This window comes from Macrobrachium nipponense, chromosome 21 (genome assembly GCF_015104395.2).
Source record: "Macrobrachium nipponense isolate FS-2020 chromosome 21, ASM1510439v2, whole genome shotgun sequence".
Taxonomy (NCBI): Eukaryota; Metazoa; Arthropoda; class Malacostraca; order Decapoda; family Palaemonidae; genus Macrobrachium; species Macrobrachium nipponense.
The window spans coordinates 51,225,533-51,246,179 of NC_087212.1; the positions used below are offsets into that span (position 1 = coordinate 51,225,533).

General features: G+C 35.0%; 1 protein-coding gene across 3 annotated transcripts in view; it reads right to left on the reverse strand.

Moving 5' to 3' along the window:
- Nucleotides 1–50: 50 nt before the first annotated feature.
- The window catches only part of LOC135198029 (uncharacterized), a 75,386-nt gene continuing 54,789 nt past the window's right edge, over nt 51–20,647 (reverse strand). For 2 of the 3 annotated variants that reach the window (XM_064225388.1, XM_064225389.1), the window contains exons 2-8: nt 17,938–18,183; nt 14,609–14,700; nt 13,743–13,929; nt 11,592–11,827; nt 9,668–9,979; nt 7,777–7,902; nt 51–6,185 (exon numbers count right to left, since the gene is read on the reverse strand). In XM_064225388.1, coding sequence (XP_064081458.1) covers nt 5,994–6,185; nt 7,777–7,902; nt 9,668–9,979; nt 11,592–11,827; nt 13,743–13,812 — 936 coding nt within the window. In that variant the 5' untranslated portion in view covers nt 13,813–13,929; nt 14,609–14,700; nt 17,938–18,183 and the 3' untranslated portion in view covers nt 51–5,993. The remainder of the gene's footprint in view (nt 6,186–7,776; nt 7,903–9,667; nt 9,980–11,591; nt 11,828–13,742; nt 13,930–14,608; nt 14,701–17,937; nt 18,184–20,647) is intronic. The other variant, XM_064225390.1, reaches the window with a different exon arrangement.

Consider the following 20,647-nt stretch of genomic DNA (forward strand, 5'->3'; position numbering starts at 1 on the left):
ATGGCCTTTGGGTCAGGGTAATTTCTTTTGAGAGGGGTGGGAAGAGCATGAAAATAAATATTTCTTATAGCCTAGTTTATGGCACCTTGGGTCAGGTTAGGGGATTTCTAAGCAACAGCTCTGCAGGACTACTAACTTGGAAAGATTTTTCCTATAGATTACTACTAACTTGGAAAGATTTTTCCTATAGGTTACTTAGTGCTGCTGATGAAGGATTTGGTGTTGTTTATTGTTAGTCAATTATTATTAACCTCATATCTACACGTGGTTGGAGACCCTTAGGGAAAGTGTGGGTTTTGTGTGGGGGAAAATGTTGGGAGAACTGGACTGCCATATTGTTGTTGTTATGAAATGGTTCTGTCATAAAATGGGAGATTTAATTTTCATTTCCATTAAAGGAAAGGTGTTAATTTCTTTATCATTAATTTTGCTTTAGATTTTGTGATTTACTAATCAATGATTGCTAATTATTTTTAATCGTAAGTGATATTTTTTCGCTGCTATTTTGCAAATGCGACAAGAGTTTCCCTCCACTCTTTTTCCCGCCTTATTGTTGGTAATGTTTGGGTTACTGTGCGCACATGACAATTTAGGGGACGTTCGTGGGTCCCAATAGTGGTGAGCACTGCCATTCTGTACTAGTTATATTATATAATTAAGTGTGCTTATCTTCCTGAACATGTCGAACCAGCTAAGTATCTTATATAAGTTAATTTGCATGTTTGGCCAAATGTGTATAGGGGTTAGTATATAAGAATGCTAGGTTAGTTCTCGTCGCTGCGTTTGGCAACTAACAGCGAGATTTAAGGTAAACAAGTTGTTTTCTGGTTTGTAATATAATTCCAGTGCCTAAAATTCCTACCGTTGTTGCCTTAAAGAAAATTATGTGCTGTGGACCATTTTGAGCAATTGGAGGATAAAATTTCACCACAGGTGCGTGCAAGGTATTTCTACAGAAGCAATCCGCGGTGGCCTAAACTATGGCAATTGAAGTTTTCCTATGTTATTTTACTTACTGAACAAGAATTTAAAGTAATATTTATTCGTACGACTGTAATTAACCCCCAGGGGCCAGTACTAAACGCAGCTATATACATTGGACGCCCCAATCCCTAGTGGATGTTGTATCCGCTGTTTAGTACTGGACCCAGGGGGTTAATTACAGTCGTCCGAATAAATATTACCTAAAATTCTTGTTCGGTATGTAACACTACTAAGAAAAACCGCAACTGCCATAGTCTGGGCCGCCGCGGATAGGTACCCTAGATCTACCAAAATAGAGGTAAATTCTTAATAAACAACCAAAATACTATATGAAAAATCCACTTCCAAAGTAGCTAGCTAGGTACCTACTTGATGCGAAACTCTTGCTTAGTTCTACCCAGGTTAGGTCATGAGACCTACCCATAGGGTATAGGCCTAGTGCCCTAGGTTAATTTATGTAAGATTAGGATGCAACCCAACCTGTATCTCCTCAAATGACTGACAGCCCCTTCAGTCTGGTTAATTTTGGGAGCATCGCTGTATTTGACTTCCCTTGTATATAGGTAGAAGCATTAAAAACGATATTCTACATTTCTTCTTCACACCAGAAATAAATAATAGGTAGGTAGTATTAGGGTAAACAATCACGGACGATCCATTGTCATCACGCTGCCCAAGTCTTATTCACTCGATATTTAATCGGTGAAACAAGAATACAATTACAACTTTAAGCATGCCATTCAAAAGATTGAAGTTTCGTCAACATAATGTGATATATGAAAGCACCATAAAAACTAAAATAAGCATGTAATGCTCTTCGTAAAATATGTTTTCAAGGCAATTTTGAAATCCAATCTGGTGGCTATCATCAGGCTGGCCGGTCTAACCACGGACAATTCACCATCTTTCCCTGCACTCATTTGAACAATGTTAGCATATATATGTAACGTTTATTGATCTTACTCAAGATTGCAGTTGTAATCACCAAAATAAAACAACATTTTGTTGCCTATATTATTCCCGGGGTCATGGTTTGAACTGATTCATTTGTACCTTGTAATCGGTGGTTTTATCCTTACTGCCATCACAACTGAAACTCCACAGTGCTTATTTGATTGTAATTATACACATTATTGGTCTTAATCCCCTCCAAATTGCACTTGAACCATGTTGCTGTTCCTGGTTCCTAAGCACTCACTCCACAAACACAGTTACGAGCAGCAGACGACGACACTGTTTATGAGGTGCAAAGCTTTATTCCCATAATTGTTTACTTTACTCATTATTTAGTTTAACTTTACTTTGTTACTTCAAAATGGTTATTTAATTCATGTCTATTATCCCTTTTTTGCAACCAAATTACCCCGAAAAATTACAGATATTTCTAAAGTAGATACAATGTTTCTAACCTTGTCGTACATCTGGCTCCCGAAAACCATCGCGGAGCAGACGACGGATCAGTGGATTATAATTTTTTTTTCTTTACTAGCACTCTTCATTGATTTAAGTCTATATTAGTATTTTGATTTTTTTTAATAACTGTATGCCATAAATAAATGTAACCTGTAATGTGTGCATGCTAAGAATGGCAAAATTATCGTTGCCACATTAGTGGAGCTTCACACATACGCCGATGCATTGTTATAAACTGTTTCCATGAATTCTAGTTGTCATAGTAATGCAATAATGATAAAATTGCTTTAATATTGATGTATATTTACTTCCAATACGTAGGCTAATTTCACTAATTTCCACGTTTTGTGTAAGTCTTATACCCAGTTTGGATGGTGAACACATACCAATTGGCAACAGTGTATAAATATATCACTCAATCGTTAGATATATCCACCAATGTAAACTATTATTAGATAGATAGATGGAAAAATCATGGAAAATAAAATTAAACAAAAGCAACTTTCAGAGAGAGAGAGAGAGAGAAGGGAAGGTGAAGGAAGGAAGGACGACAGAGGTTGGTGGTGGAGTTGGGGGGGGGGGGGGGGGGGGGGGAGAGGTTAGGTGGATCTTTTTACTGCTGTGTTCGTATCCATTTCTGGATAATGGAGTTTTTGTCTCTTAGTACAAGGACAAGTGTCATTATTCTTTATGATTAGTGATTCACGATACCCTTATAAATTACGGCACTGGGTGTAATACACTATAGCAAAATCTTGTTCAGATATGAGTGTTCGTTACAGAAATATTGTCAAAAAACGTGCTTGCAATGTCTCTGAAACCCATAGTAGGCATGCTACTTAGATGTCAATCAAGTTTTTGTAATCAAATATTTTTTACAAGCTAGCTATTCTATAAATTTGTATTTTTCTCAATGAAAACATATGCTCCTCAATGCTAACTTTCCTCTTTTAACGACTTTCTGGTCATTGCAAATTCGGCCCCATAAATTTCTTATGGTGCGAAAACAGACAAGAGGCCCAGGGAGCGAAAGCGATTGCGTCACACTAAGGCGGTAATCCGGCAGTAAAACATCTTCATATATCCAAAAGGTAAATAATAAAGATATATATGCGCATTACGATTATAACAATTACATGAATAGCTGATAACAATCTACATGAATAACTGGTAAACTGTTCTGCAAGAAAGTTGAGTATAGCAATTCATTTACAATTGGTACGAAAGTCAAGATGTGACGTCATAATACAGGACTTAAAAAAACGTTCTAATTCCGAAAAATAATTACTTAAATTTGAGTCAGGAATAGAGTTACTTTTCAAAAAACGAATATTTTCAAATTAATCATCATAAATATGTAAAATATTGATCTTTACTATTTATTTAAATAATTATCTAGTGCACGCTTCGTCGTCGTCTTCTACCAAATCTGTAGTCTCCTTAAAAACGTCGTGGCAAGGGACTGATTTACGATTGTTGTGATGAAAGTGCCCCAGCGTCTATGGGTACAAGTCGTGTGTGGATTTAGCACAGGAAATGGGAATTTTGTTGACACAAACGACTTCACAAACATCGAGATGTCATCATTCTTCTTAAGTTTTTTAATCGTTAGTAAAAATTTCGAAAGTGTTTTGGTGTTGTGGGCCTGCGTTGGCCTTAATTTCTAACTTTGGCGAAAATACTTACTTCGAAAGGAGAGTAGAGGTCTTTAGCTGTCTCTCACCAACAACAACTCGTGACTGATGACCATCTCATGTGTCAGGACGCGTTAAAAGTCCTTTTTCGGAGGGTGGCCAACTGTGATATTCGGTAAGTTGGACAATCCACGCGGCGTTTTGCCGTAGGTACTAGGCTAATGTAAATTTCTCCAGGTTCTGCTGGTGTTAACCATAATTTAAACAGCCTATTTTAGTGGAAATATCAAAACAGATTTTATTCGTTCGGTAATTACACACAAACAAAATTTATATGATAGTTCTACCAAAAAATAATTTAACTAGAACAGGTTACCTTAAGTAGTTTACCGCACTTGAGTAACGGGAGACATTGTTATCACATCCTTGAACATTAAACGAAAGCACTCTCGGATCAGTTGGGAATGGGGATTTTTATTTAATTCTATTTTTTGTTCTGTCTAGTAATTTTTTTACAATTTACATTGAGAAATCAAATATATTTGTAAATTTTTTCTCCTTGTAATTTTCAGCTCATTATTCTGAACTTTTGCTTTCCGCTTTGACTGAATCAGCAATTTATCATCAACTTGTGAAAATAAGCACATGAATTTTCTTGATGACAAAATCAGACCCCTTTTCTTGTACTATAACCTTGATATATTGTAAACACACTAAAAATCCATAGGGCACAGTAATCATCATAAGGGATTTCAAGTGAAGTTTCAAGATTTACACACAACACAAGACAAGGGTCTGATTTTATCCTGAACTTTTTAGGAACGTGATTGTACCTTTTATTATTCAATATTACTTACAGACACGAGGAGCACCAGAATAATATACTAACATGAACAAAAGAACCGAGTATTCGGTAGAATGGCTTCACATTGAAATATTTAACAAGATACTCGGTAATAATCGTAATAACAATATGTCTGTCTAAGTTTCCACAGATTTATTTTTGTTTTAATAAGAAATTTCATCCGAAAGTTTTAAACAACTTACAGGTGTCATATGCGCTTATCACTTCGTCTTGTGTGTTTAAATTTTGATTTATTGTTGAAAATACACTTAAAATCCCTTAGCTTTTGATGATTACTGTGCCTTGTGGATCTTTAGTGTGTTTTCAACATGTCAAGCTTATCATACAAGAACAGGGGGTCGGGTTTTTTCATCAAGCGAATTCATGTGCTTATTTTCCTAAGATTATTAGAACTTGCTGATTCAGTCAACGCAGAAAGCAAAAGTTCAGAATAGCGAGCTGAAATTACATGAAAAAATTAACATATATTTCAAATATTAAAATGTCCTGTCTGTGCATGCATGCAAGCTGTCAGTAATATAAAAAAATTAACGTAGAAACCGACAGGATAATAATAATGCATTAGCAGATGTCAATTTACTGGTACCTTTTATCAAAAGACAAAAGAAAGCACTTTCCATGTACGGAATTCTGATTTTACACTAATTATGAAAACCGAAGCAGTTTTTGGCTCAAAATAGGAATGTCCACCTATCTAATAAGTTCTTTTCATTCTCCAGTATAACCAAATTATATCCATTACTGCACTGATAAGTCTATTGGTTTTGCATATAAAAAAATCAGACAAACACTGCGACACAGTAATTCTCGTAGTAAAATTTAAAGACTGCAATATGTAAGCTATACCTTAAGGAATAGAAATTATGAATTATGCACTTCTCTAGATTATTTATCATAATAAAGGTTTTGAGACAGCAATACGAGGATAATAACAAATTCATAAAAAATAACGAACATCAGCATAAAATTGTCTGACATAACCTGTAGCAGATTGATTCTCATCATACAAATTTACCCATTGCGAGACAATAATCATGATTAGTGACAAAATACAATCTAAGAACGAAAGGAAAAAAAATATTATTCTGGGGAAAATCTTAAGACTGCAACATAATGACGACGTAAGAGGCGATGAGAGACAAGAATGTGAGCAAAGTCTCCCGTTTGACGGTGAAGAATCCCCAAGCCGTGATTCCGTGTTCCATCGTGACACCTCCCCTGGCCATCACAGCTTCCAGCATACGGCAGCTTTTCCCGTGCAAAGCGAGTCGTGTGTTCTGCTTCGCTATCTGTTTCATAGAATGCCCAAGAAAGTTTAAAATGTGCCGTGACTTTCTGGTTTTCCAGCTGTCCGGCAAGTTTTTGGTGTTATATACATCTTTAAATTTTGCAACAGCAATTTTTTAGCGGTCCAAGTTACTGTAACTTAACGATTCTTCAAGACAAAAAAATAATTGCACTGTAACGAAATTAATCTGGTATGTTTGGTTAAATCGCGCAAGAATGAAAGTTTAATTAAATGTCAACTTCAAAATATTAAACCAAGTAACAATTAGCAAAGGGTTACAAAAATATTTTTCTGCTAAGCAGAAAATAAACAAGCTGATTCGTACGCACTACATGCAACAATAATCTGTAAGACACGTCACCCAGTTCACAGAAAATTCAGGACTATGCTATGAAAGCACTGAGCAATGTCCACTGAATTCACTCTTTGATGGAAAGAAAGATCATCTGAGAAAGTTGAGCCGAAATGAAGGGTTATATCAAACATTGTAGATATAACAGCGTAAGGACCATATAGGTCCTGCAAGTGTCGTTCTTTTAAAAGAAATATCTATCACAGTTCCGAAAACCCAAAAAAGTTTGCTGACAATTCGGTTTACTGACAAAGTGAAAGTTAATTTTTAGTTGAATTAGGATGTCAGAAAGATTTGAAAAAAATAACAAGAAAGAAAGATGTAAAAAAAAAAAGTTGCAAATGTGTATCAAATCATAAACCAAGTATTGCTGAATTATTGTAGGTTTACTAAGCTTACTGTATAGGGGGGGGGGAGACAAATCCGTGCCGTTCCCAGGTCTGGGTGAATGAGGAAGGTTTAAGTCTGGAGTGGCACTCGTCCTTTCATGTTCTGGAACCAATTATGAAATTCGCCGTTCAAGATAGAAACAGCTGGAGGAGGCTCATTATAAACGGCCCCAACTAGAGATTAAGCTAAGAAGAAGAAGAAAATGTTTAATATATATACTATATATATATATATATATATATACATACACAAATACATATATAAATACACACACAGCTATATATAGTTTATATATTATATCTAATTTTTTTTTGAACATGCGAAGGAATTCATGAAATCAACAGCAAAATATATGATGACTTTCAGTTGCAAAGGGAGAAAAAAGGAGGTGGAGTCCACGAATCTGTTGAAACAAAACAACACAGCACGGAAGTCACAAATTCTAAAGCCTAACGACAGAAAACTTTTCACGTAGATAATTCCAGCATGGTCATGGAAAATAGCCAATCTGTATCTTTCTGTCTGTCTCAGTTAAAGGATATCTAAAAAAAATGTGATCACAATATGCACAAAAGAACCATGCTTTTATATATATAACTGCCTCGGCAAGTGCAAGAAAGAAAAATTAATATGCAAAGCGAAGGACAGAGAACTTTGATTTTAAGCAAAAAAAAAAATAGCTTTTCTTAACGTGGAAAAAGATCCCAATTTGGGAGACGAACACCAAACAAATTGAAAACCAGGCAGTAATAAAAGTTGACAAGAAACAAGTTTTCAGTTTAATACAAAAACACATCTTTCAATATCTGAATTACATGCAGCATACAATCCACTTATATGAAAGACTAACCGTTTCTTGAAGACTTGCACTGAATTCATGAACACGGGATGGACACAGAACCAAAACAGGAATTCGGACTATGTAGAAAATGGCATTACCAAAGTATCCCCAAGGAAATGAATCACCTGGTTTCGACTGCGATGTACCACATGACGAGGAAAGGGAACAAAATGGGTGCCAGAATACATTAAATAGTACTATGCAGGCGTTATTATGTTGTGATAATTTTGCTAAAAAGCTTTTCTACTGGTTGAATGCTTAAATACGCAGCTAAATTGAAAAAGTCATCACTAGATTGATGAAATGCGTTGATTTCCTTGTTTCTGACTACTAACAGATGATAATCATTACTACAAAGTTGAAAATTCGATTTTATCTATTAAAAACAGAACTCCAGTAATCTCATTGCTATAAGGTATGCGTGATGGCATAAACATTAATGAAATATTTCTGACTTCAGAAATATTTCATTAATTGATGAAAGCGTGGTGTTCCGAGAGGAAGTAGTATATATTTACGCATTTAAAGCCGACAGTAAGACTCATGGAAATTTACGTGGAAACAATATACGACGTCCCAGCACCGCACAATATTTCAGGTACATACAAGCATGCCTCATGAAAGGAAATCAAACAATCCATTGTAAGTTCCAGGCTTCGTTGTCGAACCCAAGTTTAAATGGAAATTTCGGCAGTCCACCAATCACCCTCACAAGTGCTTGACCGTCACCAGTTTCACCGAGCCTACCAACTGTAACTACAATTCCATCCACCTATGCTATCTAACGTGGCTCAAATCTTGACAATTATTGGCTGCTATACACATAGGCAAGAGCCCGTGCTGGTTTAAAGCAAACTTAAAATAAGTCAGTGTACTCTAGGTATCCTGTTGTAAAGTTGTAAGAGTTAACCTTTACCCTACTTACCTAAACGACATGGAATACTTAATCTAATTATGGCGCTTTACATCAAGTTTCGATCGTTTACAGGCGTCGGGAAGTAAAAAGGCTGCATGTGTTCAGGAGATTCTGTCAAAACTACATTACTACGAATCCGCTGGCGTTATTATGGCAAGAAAGAGTGGAAAGTACTTAAGTTCTCCAACAAATATACCGTAAAGCTTATTAGGGGTGGTTAACCTTCATTTCCTATTGAATATTCAATCAGCGTTAATTCATAGGCAGTAGACATGAACCTCAATAATTACTAAAACAATACTACGCACAAGCGTTCTCTTGCTAGTTCAGCCACTCAGTGAATCGACGGGTTAACGTGTCAATAATATACTACTAGAATGAAGAGTTTCGGTTATTCAGTCCTTGCAGGATAACAAATTCTAAAGCCCAGAGTTCTCTTCTATTTTAACACTAAAACAAATAAGCAGAGAGGTACTAACGATATCCCTTTAAAATAAAATGGAGAAAGAGAATGAATGCATAATTCGTGCAAGACCTCGTAGGTTCACAGAACCGGTCTATGTTGTGAGCAAACAAATCATCCGTCACACTCAAGCAAGAAATAAAAGGAGTATATCTTGAGGGTCTCATAAATTCCTGTACATGAAGGTAAATATATCACATATGAATTTCAAATGAACTAACTACACCGTTCCGATAAATCTAGTTACCAATATGTCTGAAATCAATGGTATAAATTACCCACATCCTAGTCACATTATCATGATAATCCCACAAAAGCAGTTACGTTTGTTTAACTTACAAAATCCAAAATACACTGGGTAATAGTTTTCCCCCACAAGGATTTTGATACTGAATTAAATTCCATTCCATTTAAATATATATATATATATATATATATATATATATATCATGCCAACCACACGAAGATGTAGGTAGGGACAGCAGTCTCATAAGCAAAAAGTCACTGGGGAATGAACTTACTTTCATAACAGGAACGAGAAGACCGCAAACCATCAGCAAGTACGAAGAAAATGTCAAGAGTACGATCAAGCTGAACAACCTGTTGAATTCGTCTACCAAATTTTCGATTTCCTCAAACATATCCCAAAGCCGAGCGAATTCTTCTCTGCTATGACTTTCTACGCTTTCATAAGAATGTCCCAGAGACGATACTCTCATGGTAATAAGGTTCACCATTGCCGGCTTGAATTTCACGTCCTGGAAACCACAGTCTTCCGGTGCTTCGTTTCCATAGGGTCTTATAGACTTTCGACTGACCAACGGGCTACTTTCCTAAGAATGGAAAAAAATGTCTTAAAAATAAAGAGTAGTATAAATGCCTAAAAACAAAACATTTCTACACATATATTATACAAAAATAAAACTGTTCCCCTATCAGTGGGTGGTTCTGGAGAAAAAGCACCACAACGGCCACTGCCCCATTACTTCAACCTGCGATTTTTTTTTTATTAACTTACTCTGCAGTAAAACTTGCACAATATTAGCTAGCCCATCAACAGTGCATCAGTCACTCCTACGCTGCGCCAATCAACATTATCTTGCATGAATTCTTGTGCTTCCTTTGAGTACCCTGCCTATCAATCTGTATACAGACATTTCATCTTTTTTTGTCATGCAACTGGACTTCATAAAAAAATAACCTTTTTTCTTTCAATAAATCTTTTATTTACTCATCCTACTACTTACTCCTTTAAAGCCCTAACCCTTCTATGACCCAACAAGTAATACTCAAACTCCCTATACACTCCTTCCACTTCCGTGACTTTAACCCTAGCCTACATGCAATCCATCTTAACCCATCTTCCCCTTACCTGCTTTTCTCATATATATATATATATATATATATATATATATATATATATATATATATACACGTGTGTGTAAGGGGCCACCGTAGTTCTGTGATTTGAAACCTACCTTACTAGTGATACACAGCAGATCGATCACACACATTACACCACTCAGGCTTATTTCCTGGAATCTCCGTTGCACTTCTGTTGGCCTGAGCTGTACTTGAATTAACTGGAGGTTAATTAAACTGGGGAGGGTTGCATCCACGACGAGTGAGCATGGGGCTACCAATGTCCTCCCAAAAAGGTTTTCAGAGAAATGGAAGGCTATCATCCTCAGTAAATGCAATTCCCCTTACAAATGGTGGCTCCTTTCAGCTTTCTGAGTAATGTTGCCATTCCATAAACTTCTGCATAAACCCTCGCAGATTAACTTGTAACTCGCCATCGTTGACTAACAACATTGCATAATACATTTCTTAAGTCAACAGAAATACAAAGGGTTTTAATGGAACGCATCTATATCATTCTGTTTCATTAGTGAACTGGGCCTCTCTCTCTCTCTCTCTCTCTCTCTCTCTCTCTCTCTCTCTCTCTCTCTCTCTCTCTGCGCACACACACAACACACAAATATGTGTGAGTGCGTGTTTTTGTCATCATGCTGTTACCCCAAACAAGGGTGCTTCTGAAGAAAAATCATGTTGACCACTACCACTATTATAATTTAGCTAATGAACCGTGAATAAACCATATATGGGCCACACTTCAATAAATTTCATCCACTTACACATCATATGTCAAGCACTCTCAGGTATCCTGAATATCAAGACCTTTTCTTCACAACACTTCCTTCATTCTATTATTTTCTAAGACTTCTTATAAAAAAGAACTTATAAAGGAGCAATGGGGAGGTTGCTATGCCGTAAAATACAACTTGCTGAGAGGAATCGAAAAAGCTGAAACTTTAGATGAAATGTTCAAGTAGTGTATTTGGGGTAAGAAGAACTGAATGGGTGGAAAATTGTGAGTAGGGGTGCTGAACGTGTGACCAGGTATATCAGAAAGGTAAACGTAACTTAATTTGTGCAACTGACCTTTGACATCTCCAAGTGGTGGAAGGTCTTCCCTAAGTGTTCCTCCTTTGCAACAGAAACCCAAGTTTTCAGCACTTTTCCAATGTTTCTGTCGATGGACTTGTAGTACTCGGATATATGGTAGTTAATCAACATTATAAACGCCTCGCAGATGAGATATCCTGACCATGTTATTAGTATACCGAAGTGCTGGATCACGTGCAGAATCCACGACCACGGTTGAGGAACTAAGTTTCCTGAAGAAGCCCAAATAATGAAGCTTAATTAAATGAACAAGGTACTGGACAATTTGATGAATGTGCGCTAACTGCACAATACAACAAACCACGAACTCTACTGGTTGCAATTAATAGCAAAACAGATCCATACTGTGACTCAAAAAGTTAAGTATCTGTGCGTAAGTACTTACACACACACACACCTATACAGTGCACAAAAAATACAACTATATAAAAACTTAACTATGTATAAATGAAAAATACAGGAGAATAATTAGCATTACATACTTTGTTTTCTTACCTTTCTAGATCTTGTACGATTTCCTAGCTTCAGGTGTGAAAGACTCTGGGAATAGTGCAAACTCCATTCCATTTGTACAAAATCCATTACGTACATTTGTCTAATGTAATATTTTCAGTGGGTATACTATCAAAACATCAAAGTGACTACTTTTTTTATTTATTAAAAGAGCAATTCTCTCTCTCTCTCTCTCTCTCTCTCTCTCTCTCTCTCTCTCTCTCTCTCTCTCTCTCTCTCTCTCTCTCTCTCGTCAAATGAATTCATTCAGTATTTCATTTGATGCACTTCATTTGATAAGGTATCTATTCCTCAGTGTTATTTACACTTTCTTCTTATAATTATTGATCTTTAGCATCACTAGCAAGTTGCTTTTCTAGCAGTTCTCTGTTGTTAAACACACCTGGACCCACTGTTATACACTGTTGTGGGGCGTTGAACGGTCATGTGACTGTTTAAATCTATGTGCAGAAGGCAATTTGAAAATGTCTGCACGTAAAACAAATGGCAAACTTGATGACTTCAGTTTCTATTAGAGAATTACATAAAAAAAAATCAGTCACAGGAAAAGTCGCTTCACTTTGGAAAGGAATGTAATGGAATGGCAAGGAATATGTGGTCTTAGGTTTTTGTTCTGTAAGTGCTGTAAATTCCTCTCGTACTGAGAGGTCTAAGGAAGTTGGCCGTTTTTTTTTTTTTATCTCGGCTGGTGGTGGTATGGTTTCTGTTTTATTACCTCTGTGAAGGGGAATATGTTTTTGGCATGCGTTGTTGGTCAATATGATATTGCAAGAAACTGGGTGGATTTTAACAAAATCTTTACCAAAACGTGGTCCTCGTGACTAGCATGAAGATTAACTTATGGAGAATTGAAAATGTGACTAGGGAAATTAAACTTTTAAAGTTGCAATAAACTGCAGTAGTGACGCCTATCCAGATGGTGAAACATTCTAAGGGGAATCAGTTGTGTTATTTCTCTATTACTGCCTCCAACGAGGCATGGGACTATTCTTTTCCTTTCTGGGTTCGAGGTGATTGGTAGGGCTGGATTACTCAGCATAGGTATGTGATCTCCCAAAAAGGATGTTCCAAGTCAATGGATTTATCTGCCTTTTTGAAGCTTGCATATTTTTGACGTACTTCACAAACAACAGAATTCGTACACACAAATATATATATATATATATATATAATATATATATATATGTATATATATACATATATAATATATATATATATATATCGAGCTACAAATGTCCTTTAATATCTAATTCGTTCTACCTCGGAATTAATATATTTCCATATATGTTACCGAAGGGGAATTTTTTAGTTGATAATAATTTCGTTCTCTAGTGGGTTCGAACCAGCGCCCAGTGGGCTGAAGAGAAATCAGGACTCCAGTGACATTATCGACTCGCCCAACAAGTGAATCACAGTGATGTGATAAAATTTTATATATATATATATAGTATAATATATATATATATATATATATAATATATATATATATATAATATATATATATATATATATATCTATATGGACACATACACAAACATTGAAAAGGGTACGAGAATATACTGAAACAGACTTAGCCACAGTACTGTACGTATTTCAAATACGTAGACAACTTACCATAGTAAACGCTACTGTCGGCGCTATTAAGGAACTGATGCACGAGGAAACCGAACGACATGATTCCCATGATGCAGTAGAAAATGAGCAAAGCTACGCTGATCCGAACAGTTGGATGGCACGTAATGGATCTGTCAGATCTTTTCCTCTATGCATCGCCACGACCAAATCAGTGCTGCTACTTCCCCTGTAATGGGAAAAGTTTATAAATACAACTTTGGAAAAAATGTTATATATATATATATATATATATATATATATATATATATATATATATAAAATAGACACCACCCAACCTACAAATATTTTTAACTTATGAACATTCAGATAGAAACAAACAGGGTCGCAAATTAAAAGAAATAGTATTCAGAGCGGTCCTCTTTGCCACCTTTAAGTTCAAATTTTGATTTGCGCGCCCATTCTGTACATACGGTAATGTGAATTGTGTCTTAGGATGATACAAAAAAGTGCTGTATGTACAAACAGTCGACAGGAACGTAACTCATTCCTAAGTAGTGTGGTGTAATATATAATATATACATATATATATATATATATATATATATATATATATATATATATTAATAATATCTTAATTTCCCCCCACTGACTAAGTCGTTTTAAACTTATTGTCTTCATCATTATCCCAGTAGGAGAGCGGACATTTTCGTTGAAAAGTCTTGAATTTTCATCGTTCTTTTCCTTGACATTTTCACAATTAATATAAACGAATACATATCGAACTTCAGTCTCTTCCTGGGTTTACTGCGAGATCAACAGCTGACTCTGACAACTGGCGGAAAATAACGAAGAGACTCGAGAGTTGAAGGGAAACTCCATATTTCGCTGCCGGAGTAATTACTTGCCTCCTTTCACCAGTACCATGATATTGCAGGCCCAAGGCACTACCATGCATCCGGCCCATGGGAGACTGATCAGCCTCTCCGATACGCTGATACTGTAAATAGAGAAATAAATATATATATATTTAGAAAAATGACTACGTAAATAATTAGGTAAGTACACTAGTAATTATAAAATAAAACCTGGTCACAAAAACACTCTCTCTCTCTCTCTCTCTCTCTCTCTCTCTCTCTCTCTCTCTCTATATATATATATATATATCATATATATATATATATATATAGATATATATACACACACACATGTGTGTATGTATGTTTAGTACTTTGGAGAAATGGTTTTCATAATTACTAACCGACGTCGTAAAATAAAGTAATTGCTCTACAAACATGTTGCTCCTAAAAGCGATTGATGTGACTTGCGAACGTCATCAAAGGGCATAATATACAACAGCAGGTCACGTACGGCGCGTCATAAGCAGGGAATTAAGTTAATTATGTTTGAGGAAGATTAGCTTTTTATTTCTGAGTGTTCTACACGATTCTGCGTATTTCTGTAATAAATATCGGAATGACAGTGTCACGCAGAAAGTTATATCCAGTGAGAAAATGAGCTAAGTTTTATTAATTTATGGTAAGACTGCCAAAACTGCATGATTCATTGATGATAATCGTACAAAATTCATAGCTCTAAAATTGACCGAGCTCTCAATTTCACGCCTATTAGAAATCGCTAAGTCATGAAAATAAGGAATTTTTTTTAATTAAGTCACAAACCGAAATGAATGAATGAATGAAACGAATAAATAAATAAATAGACAAAATTCCCTTAAAAATGAAAACATGAAATAAATAGTAAACACATATGCAAAATATCGCATAGACATTTAAAAAACCATCACTTTTGAAATACGTACTAAACGAAGGTGATAATTATCATTGTTCATTCTTTGCCTTTAAGGTGATAATTCTCATTGTCATTCTTCTGCCTTTAAAAGGATGATATTCTTTTACATTCAAAGGATGGAATCAATATTCTTATTACGGTCATAAGAAATATCAAGAAATTAATAATAAATGTTTTTGACAGATAAATCAATTTTTCTTCTAGCCAGGGTAAAGCCAGGTTGATTACAGTGCTTGACACTTGTGATATATATATATATATATATATATATATATATATATATATATATATATATATATATATATGTATATATATATATATATATATATATATATATATATATATATATATATATATATATAATATATATATATATATATATATATATATATATATATATATATATATATATATATATATATATGTGTGTGTGTGTGTGTGTGTGTGGTGTGTGTGTGTGTGTGTGTGTGTGTCGGGAATATGTGAAATCAGCGATTACACAAAATTCTTAGGGAATACGCGAAACGATCAATTTGCTTAGGAACATTTGAACCCGAGGGCTATTATTATACACGGTAAAGCAGTAATTCATCTACGCTGTTTCGTCGTGTTTAGTACTAGCCCCTGGGGAGTTAAATGGGTTTCGCCGTGTTTAGTACTAGCCCATGGGGCGATCAAATGTCCCAAAGTGCATTTGATCCCCCAGGGCCTAGTACTAAACACGGCGAAACACATTTGACCCCCAAGGGACTACTACCGAACACGGCGAAACAGTGTCGATGAATCACTGTTTCACCGTGTTTAATACTAGCCTTTTGGGAACAAATGTTTCTAAGTGAATTGGTTATTTCACATATGCCCTAGGGATTTCGTGAAATCCATGGATTTCGCATATTCCCTGTAACACACACATACACACTATATAAATATATATATATATATATATATATATAATATATATATATATATATATATATATATATATATATATATATATATATATATATATATATATATATATATATATACTATGAACTAATATTCAGCTTGGAATTTCACGCCATTTGAACACATAAATATGTATGCTTGAAACAAAGCATAATCAATTGACATAAGCAATTTACAAATCAGAAGCACTGGACCAGACCATAATTAAGATGATTGGAACAGTTTTTCTCTTACGTTTTCACCACTTTCAAAACTGAAGTCATAAACAAATTATCGAAGAGATGAGGATATTTAACGAATGAAACACCGAGGAAAATCTTCTACCCGTATTATCAACCACCCACGTTTAACAAGAAGGGCTTTCCTCAGAAAGCGTAGTTCACTATTCGATAAATATTACTCCCAAAGACAAGTAACTGCAAAAATACCTAACCATTATTCTTTATAACCATCTGTATTTATGAAGACACTATTCTGGAGTGTGTACTACGATTCAATTGTAAAACGCGGGAGCATCATCATCATCAATTTAAAAAAATACTTTCTCCTTATAGATCCGAGTCCACACTCAGGCGAATTCTTGATTTCTTACGTCTCAAAATTGACTTTGACAGTGACAGTTGAATCAAAGAAAGGTTTTCATGGGATACACGTGGCTTGTGGCACATGGAATAGTGTTCAGCATTAAGCTGCGATTGGATTTTCTTCCTCTTCCGCCACTGGATTTGTAATGGAATGGAAGATCTTTTATGTAACAGTACTGCTTGAATCTGTTTCATCAACTGTCTGCTACGTGTACTGAAGGAAACAAGATTTTTCCTGAAGGCAACTTATAAGCAACTGTGTTAATGTACATGCCAACAAAAATGGCTATAGCACACGACTTTTGTTTGTAATAAGTTTCGGGATGAAGTTGGCAACAACCCATATATACATAATGCATATAATACATGCATACGTACATATATTATATATATATATATATATATATATATTATTATATATATATATATATATATATATATATATATATATATATATATATATATATAGTTAACTGGCAGTAGGTTCATAAAATATTTTGCGTGTCTAGTAGAGCTAAGTATTACTTTAGAAGACTAAAACTTAAGACAATGGATTTCTGATAATGCAGAATAATTTCAAATCTTGTGTGCTGAGAAATACGTGGATATGTTCGGAATGACTTTCCTGAAAATTTCAGCACTTAAGACTAGTTGAGTGTCTTCAAGAGAAAAATTCTTTGTGCGTATATGTATCCCTCCACACAGCTTACATTTTTAATATGTATCATTAACTGAAGAAGTAACTAAATGGCCTCAATCTTTGGTATCAAACGCAAGCCAATCAAGCTTCGAGAGGGCTGCTTATTGAAAGCTAAATTTCTCACCCGATTTATTAAAACCCAATCTCACAGGAAGCGCAATTCATATCAACAATGGCATTTCCAGCGACTTACTTCGACTTCATGAAAAGGAAGACAGTGTTGGCGGTTTGATATCCAATCGAACAGGTGAAGAAGAGCGTCGTGAGAAAACAGATGTATGGAGGCCACGACAACCAGCTCATTTCCTGATGAAAAACCCCGGGTTTGTTCAGCTCCTTGGAATCTTTGCTACGAGACCCTTTAGTATCTGCAGCTTTGCCATTCCGGAGAGGCCACACTCCAAACAGCCGGGAAATGGAGAAGATCCAGCACAGGTCCCTGTTGGAAAAGGGAACAATTTAAAATATTAAATAATGACGATAAAACAGTTCAAATATCAAGCTTTAGGGCTTTTTACACGTATTATTGTTGTAAAAAATATAATTAAAAAACTATAGTGAAAATTAGGGGTAAGATAATATAATTGTTTTCAAGTTTAAGCTCTTTCTCATAACTCACCACACTTCAACAAACGACGGGTTTCCCACCAATGAAAGCTGCATAATTATTTTCTTCACTACTCTGTCCTTTAATTAAACTGACCATTGGCCAAGAAAGTTGGAATCCGTGGTTGCTTGGGCAGGTCAAGGTGTGACATAACCATGCTGTACTTATCAGTCATGAGATTAAGATCAATTCTGCTTTCGGTAAAATGATGAGTATATGGCAATAAGCATCTACTAAAATTGATGGCGAACTTCACTTTAAGACATTAATCTTCCGCTGGCTACTGCCTACCAACAGACAATAACCAGTTTATTTTGTAAAACATTTTGAAATACTTGATCATCATTTTCCCGGGTACGGAAACTTGGAATTCCCAAGACAAGGTGCTTCTCGTAATCAAAGGCTACTAAGTTTAATCGAAACTAGTTTGGTCTACTTTCATTGCATTTCCCCATCAGTAAAGCATTGATTCTGGAAGTGTTGACAGGGTACTGTCAGTGTCGTACTTGATACAGCGTGACCCGCATACACAACACAGAATCAAGAGAAATTCCCTTGAAGACGATTCCGCGTATTCAGTAACTCGTCGTGGCTAATTAATTAATCATAATTTCTCACTGCTTTGCGTGCAAGGCTATTTCCTTGGGCATTGATTCGAGTACTTGTCTTGATACCTGCCTATTAGAAGTGAATTATTGTGTCTAACTTCTGTGAACAAAAACTGATATGTTATCATAAAATCATTTAATGGGCCCTCTATTCGTGCCAACGTGAACCTTTAGATGCCTATAATATTTATAATATTTCTGTAAGTCTCTCGCAGTTTCCATGTTACATAATGTGATCGCCAGGAATGTTTATTGTTAAGTAAGGTAGCCTTCTTTAATATGTTCGTCGCCCATCCTTTCATCCTAGATCCCAACTGTAATTTGTTAAAAGAGTTTATCAATCAAACAGGCGACAATATCATGAATGGCTTATAACAGTCAATAACTCGATCGATATTCTACAAGGCTGAACGAAATACTTAATGGATTAATATACTGCCCATACATAATTATGTGACGTACCGATGGTAGCAATTTTCATTCGGCAAACACAATAATGATCATTTCAATAACACAACAACTGCGCTGTAAGTGTTAATTGTGTATTGCTGCAAATTCCTCAAACAATAAAATGTTGATTTTTCACAATCTGTTAAATAAGACTTTTATTCCGTCTCATGGACATTCATGAAACATGCGTAGATAAAATGTTAAGTAGATAGGTTTACAGGGAACAAAGTGCAAAAGGTATATCTGATTTTTCAACAACATAAAAAACTCCTAGAACATACATTCTTTATACAGCCATTATGTCAGGAGTTATTTATGCCCATCACCAGTCGCTGAAGCATCATTACTCTTGGCAAAGACCTTTTGCAAAGCAATTCATTCAGGTATTCAACTAACGTCACTGTCACGAAAACTCAAAAGAATATTACTAAAAGTTCCTCGAAAGACACGACTGACTCTCCTTGCGTGGCAACCAGATGTTAAAACTGCAAATTTACAGCGTATCCGAGTTAAGGAATAGCCTACTGAAACATGAAAATATCTTGATTGGATCTGGCTAAATTAACGGTCTTCGGGAGCAGTCAGAACTGGATTGATTTAAAAAAAATGCTATCGAAGAAAAACAAGATAATAATTTTTACATCGTGAAACCATTGGCAATTCTAAACAATAAAAATTGATAATATAACTAAAGAGAGCACTCGTCATCCTGAACCTGACTAAACTGAACAGAAGCAACAGGAAATTGATTTTTTTCTTTAGTCTGTTCATTCATCTGTCGATACTGTTCCGTAACACAGGAAAATATTTTGAGAATGCGATGGAGAGCATTTCGATAACGCTAGTTACTTCGTATGCATTCCACTGAATCCCATTGTAAAAAAATAAATGAATAAAAAAAATGCAACTTATTTTATTTCACCTACCCTTCGAGACTCCCACATAAATCTGCGCAAAACATTCTAAAGGTAAACAAAAGAGCAACGAATAAATAAATAAATTACATAAATACACACATAAATGAAATACATATATAAAGAAATAATTAATATATTCAAATTCATATATATATATATATATATATATATAATATATATATATATAATCTATATATGATTAATATATTATATATATATATATATAATCTATATATATATATATTATAGTATTATATGTATATATATATATATATAAATCTATAATATATTTCATACTATATATAATATATTATATAATAG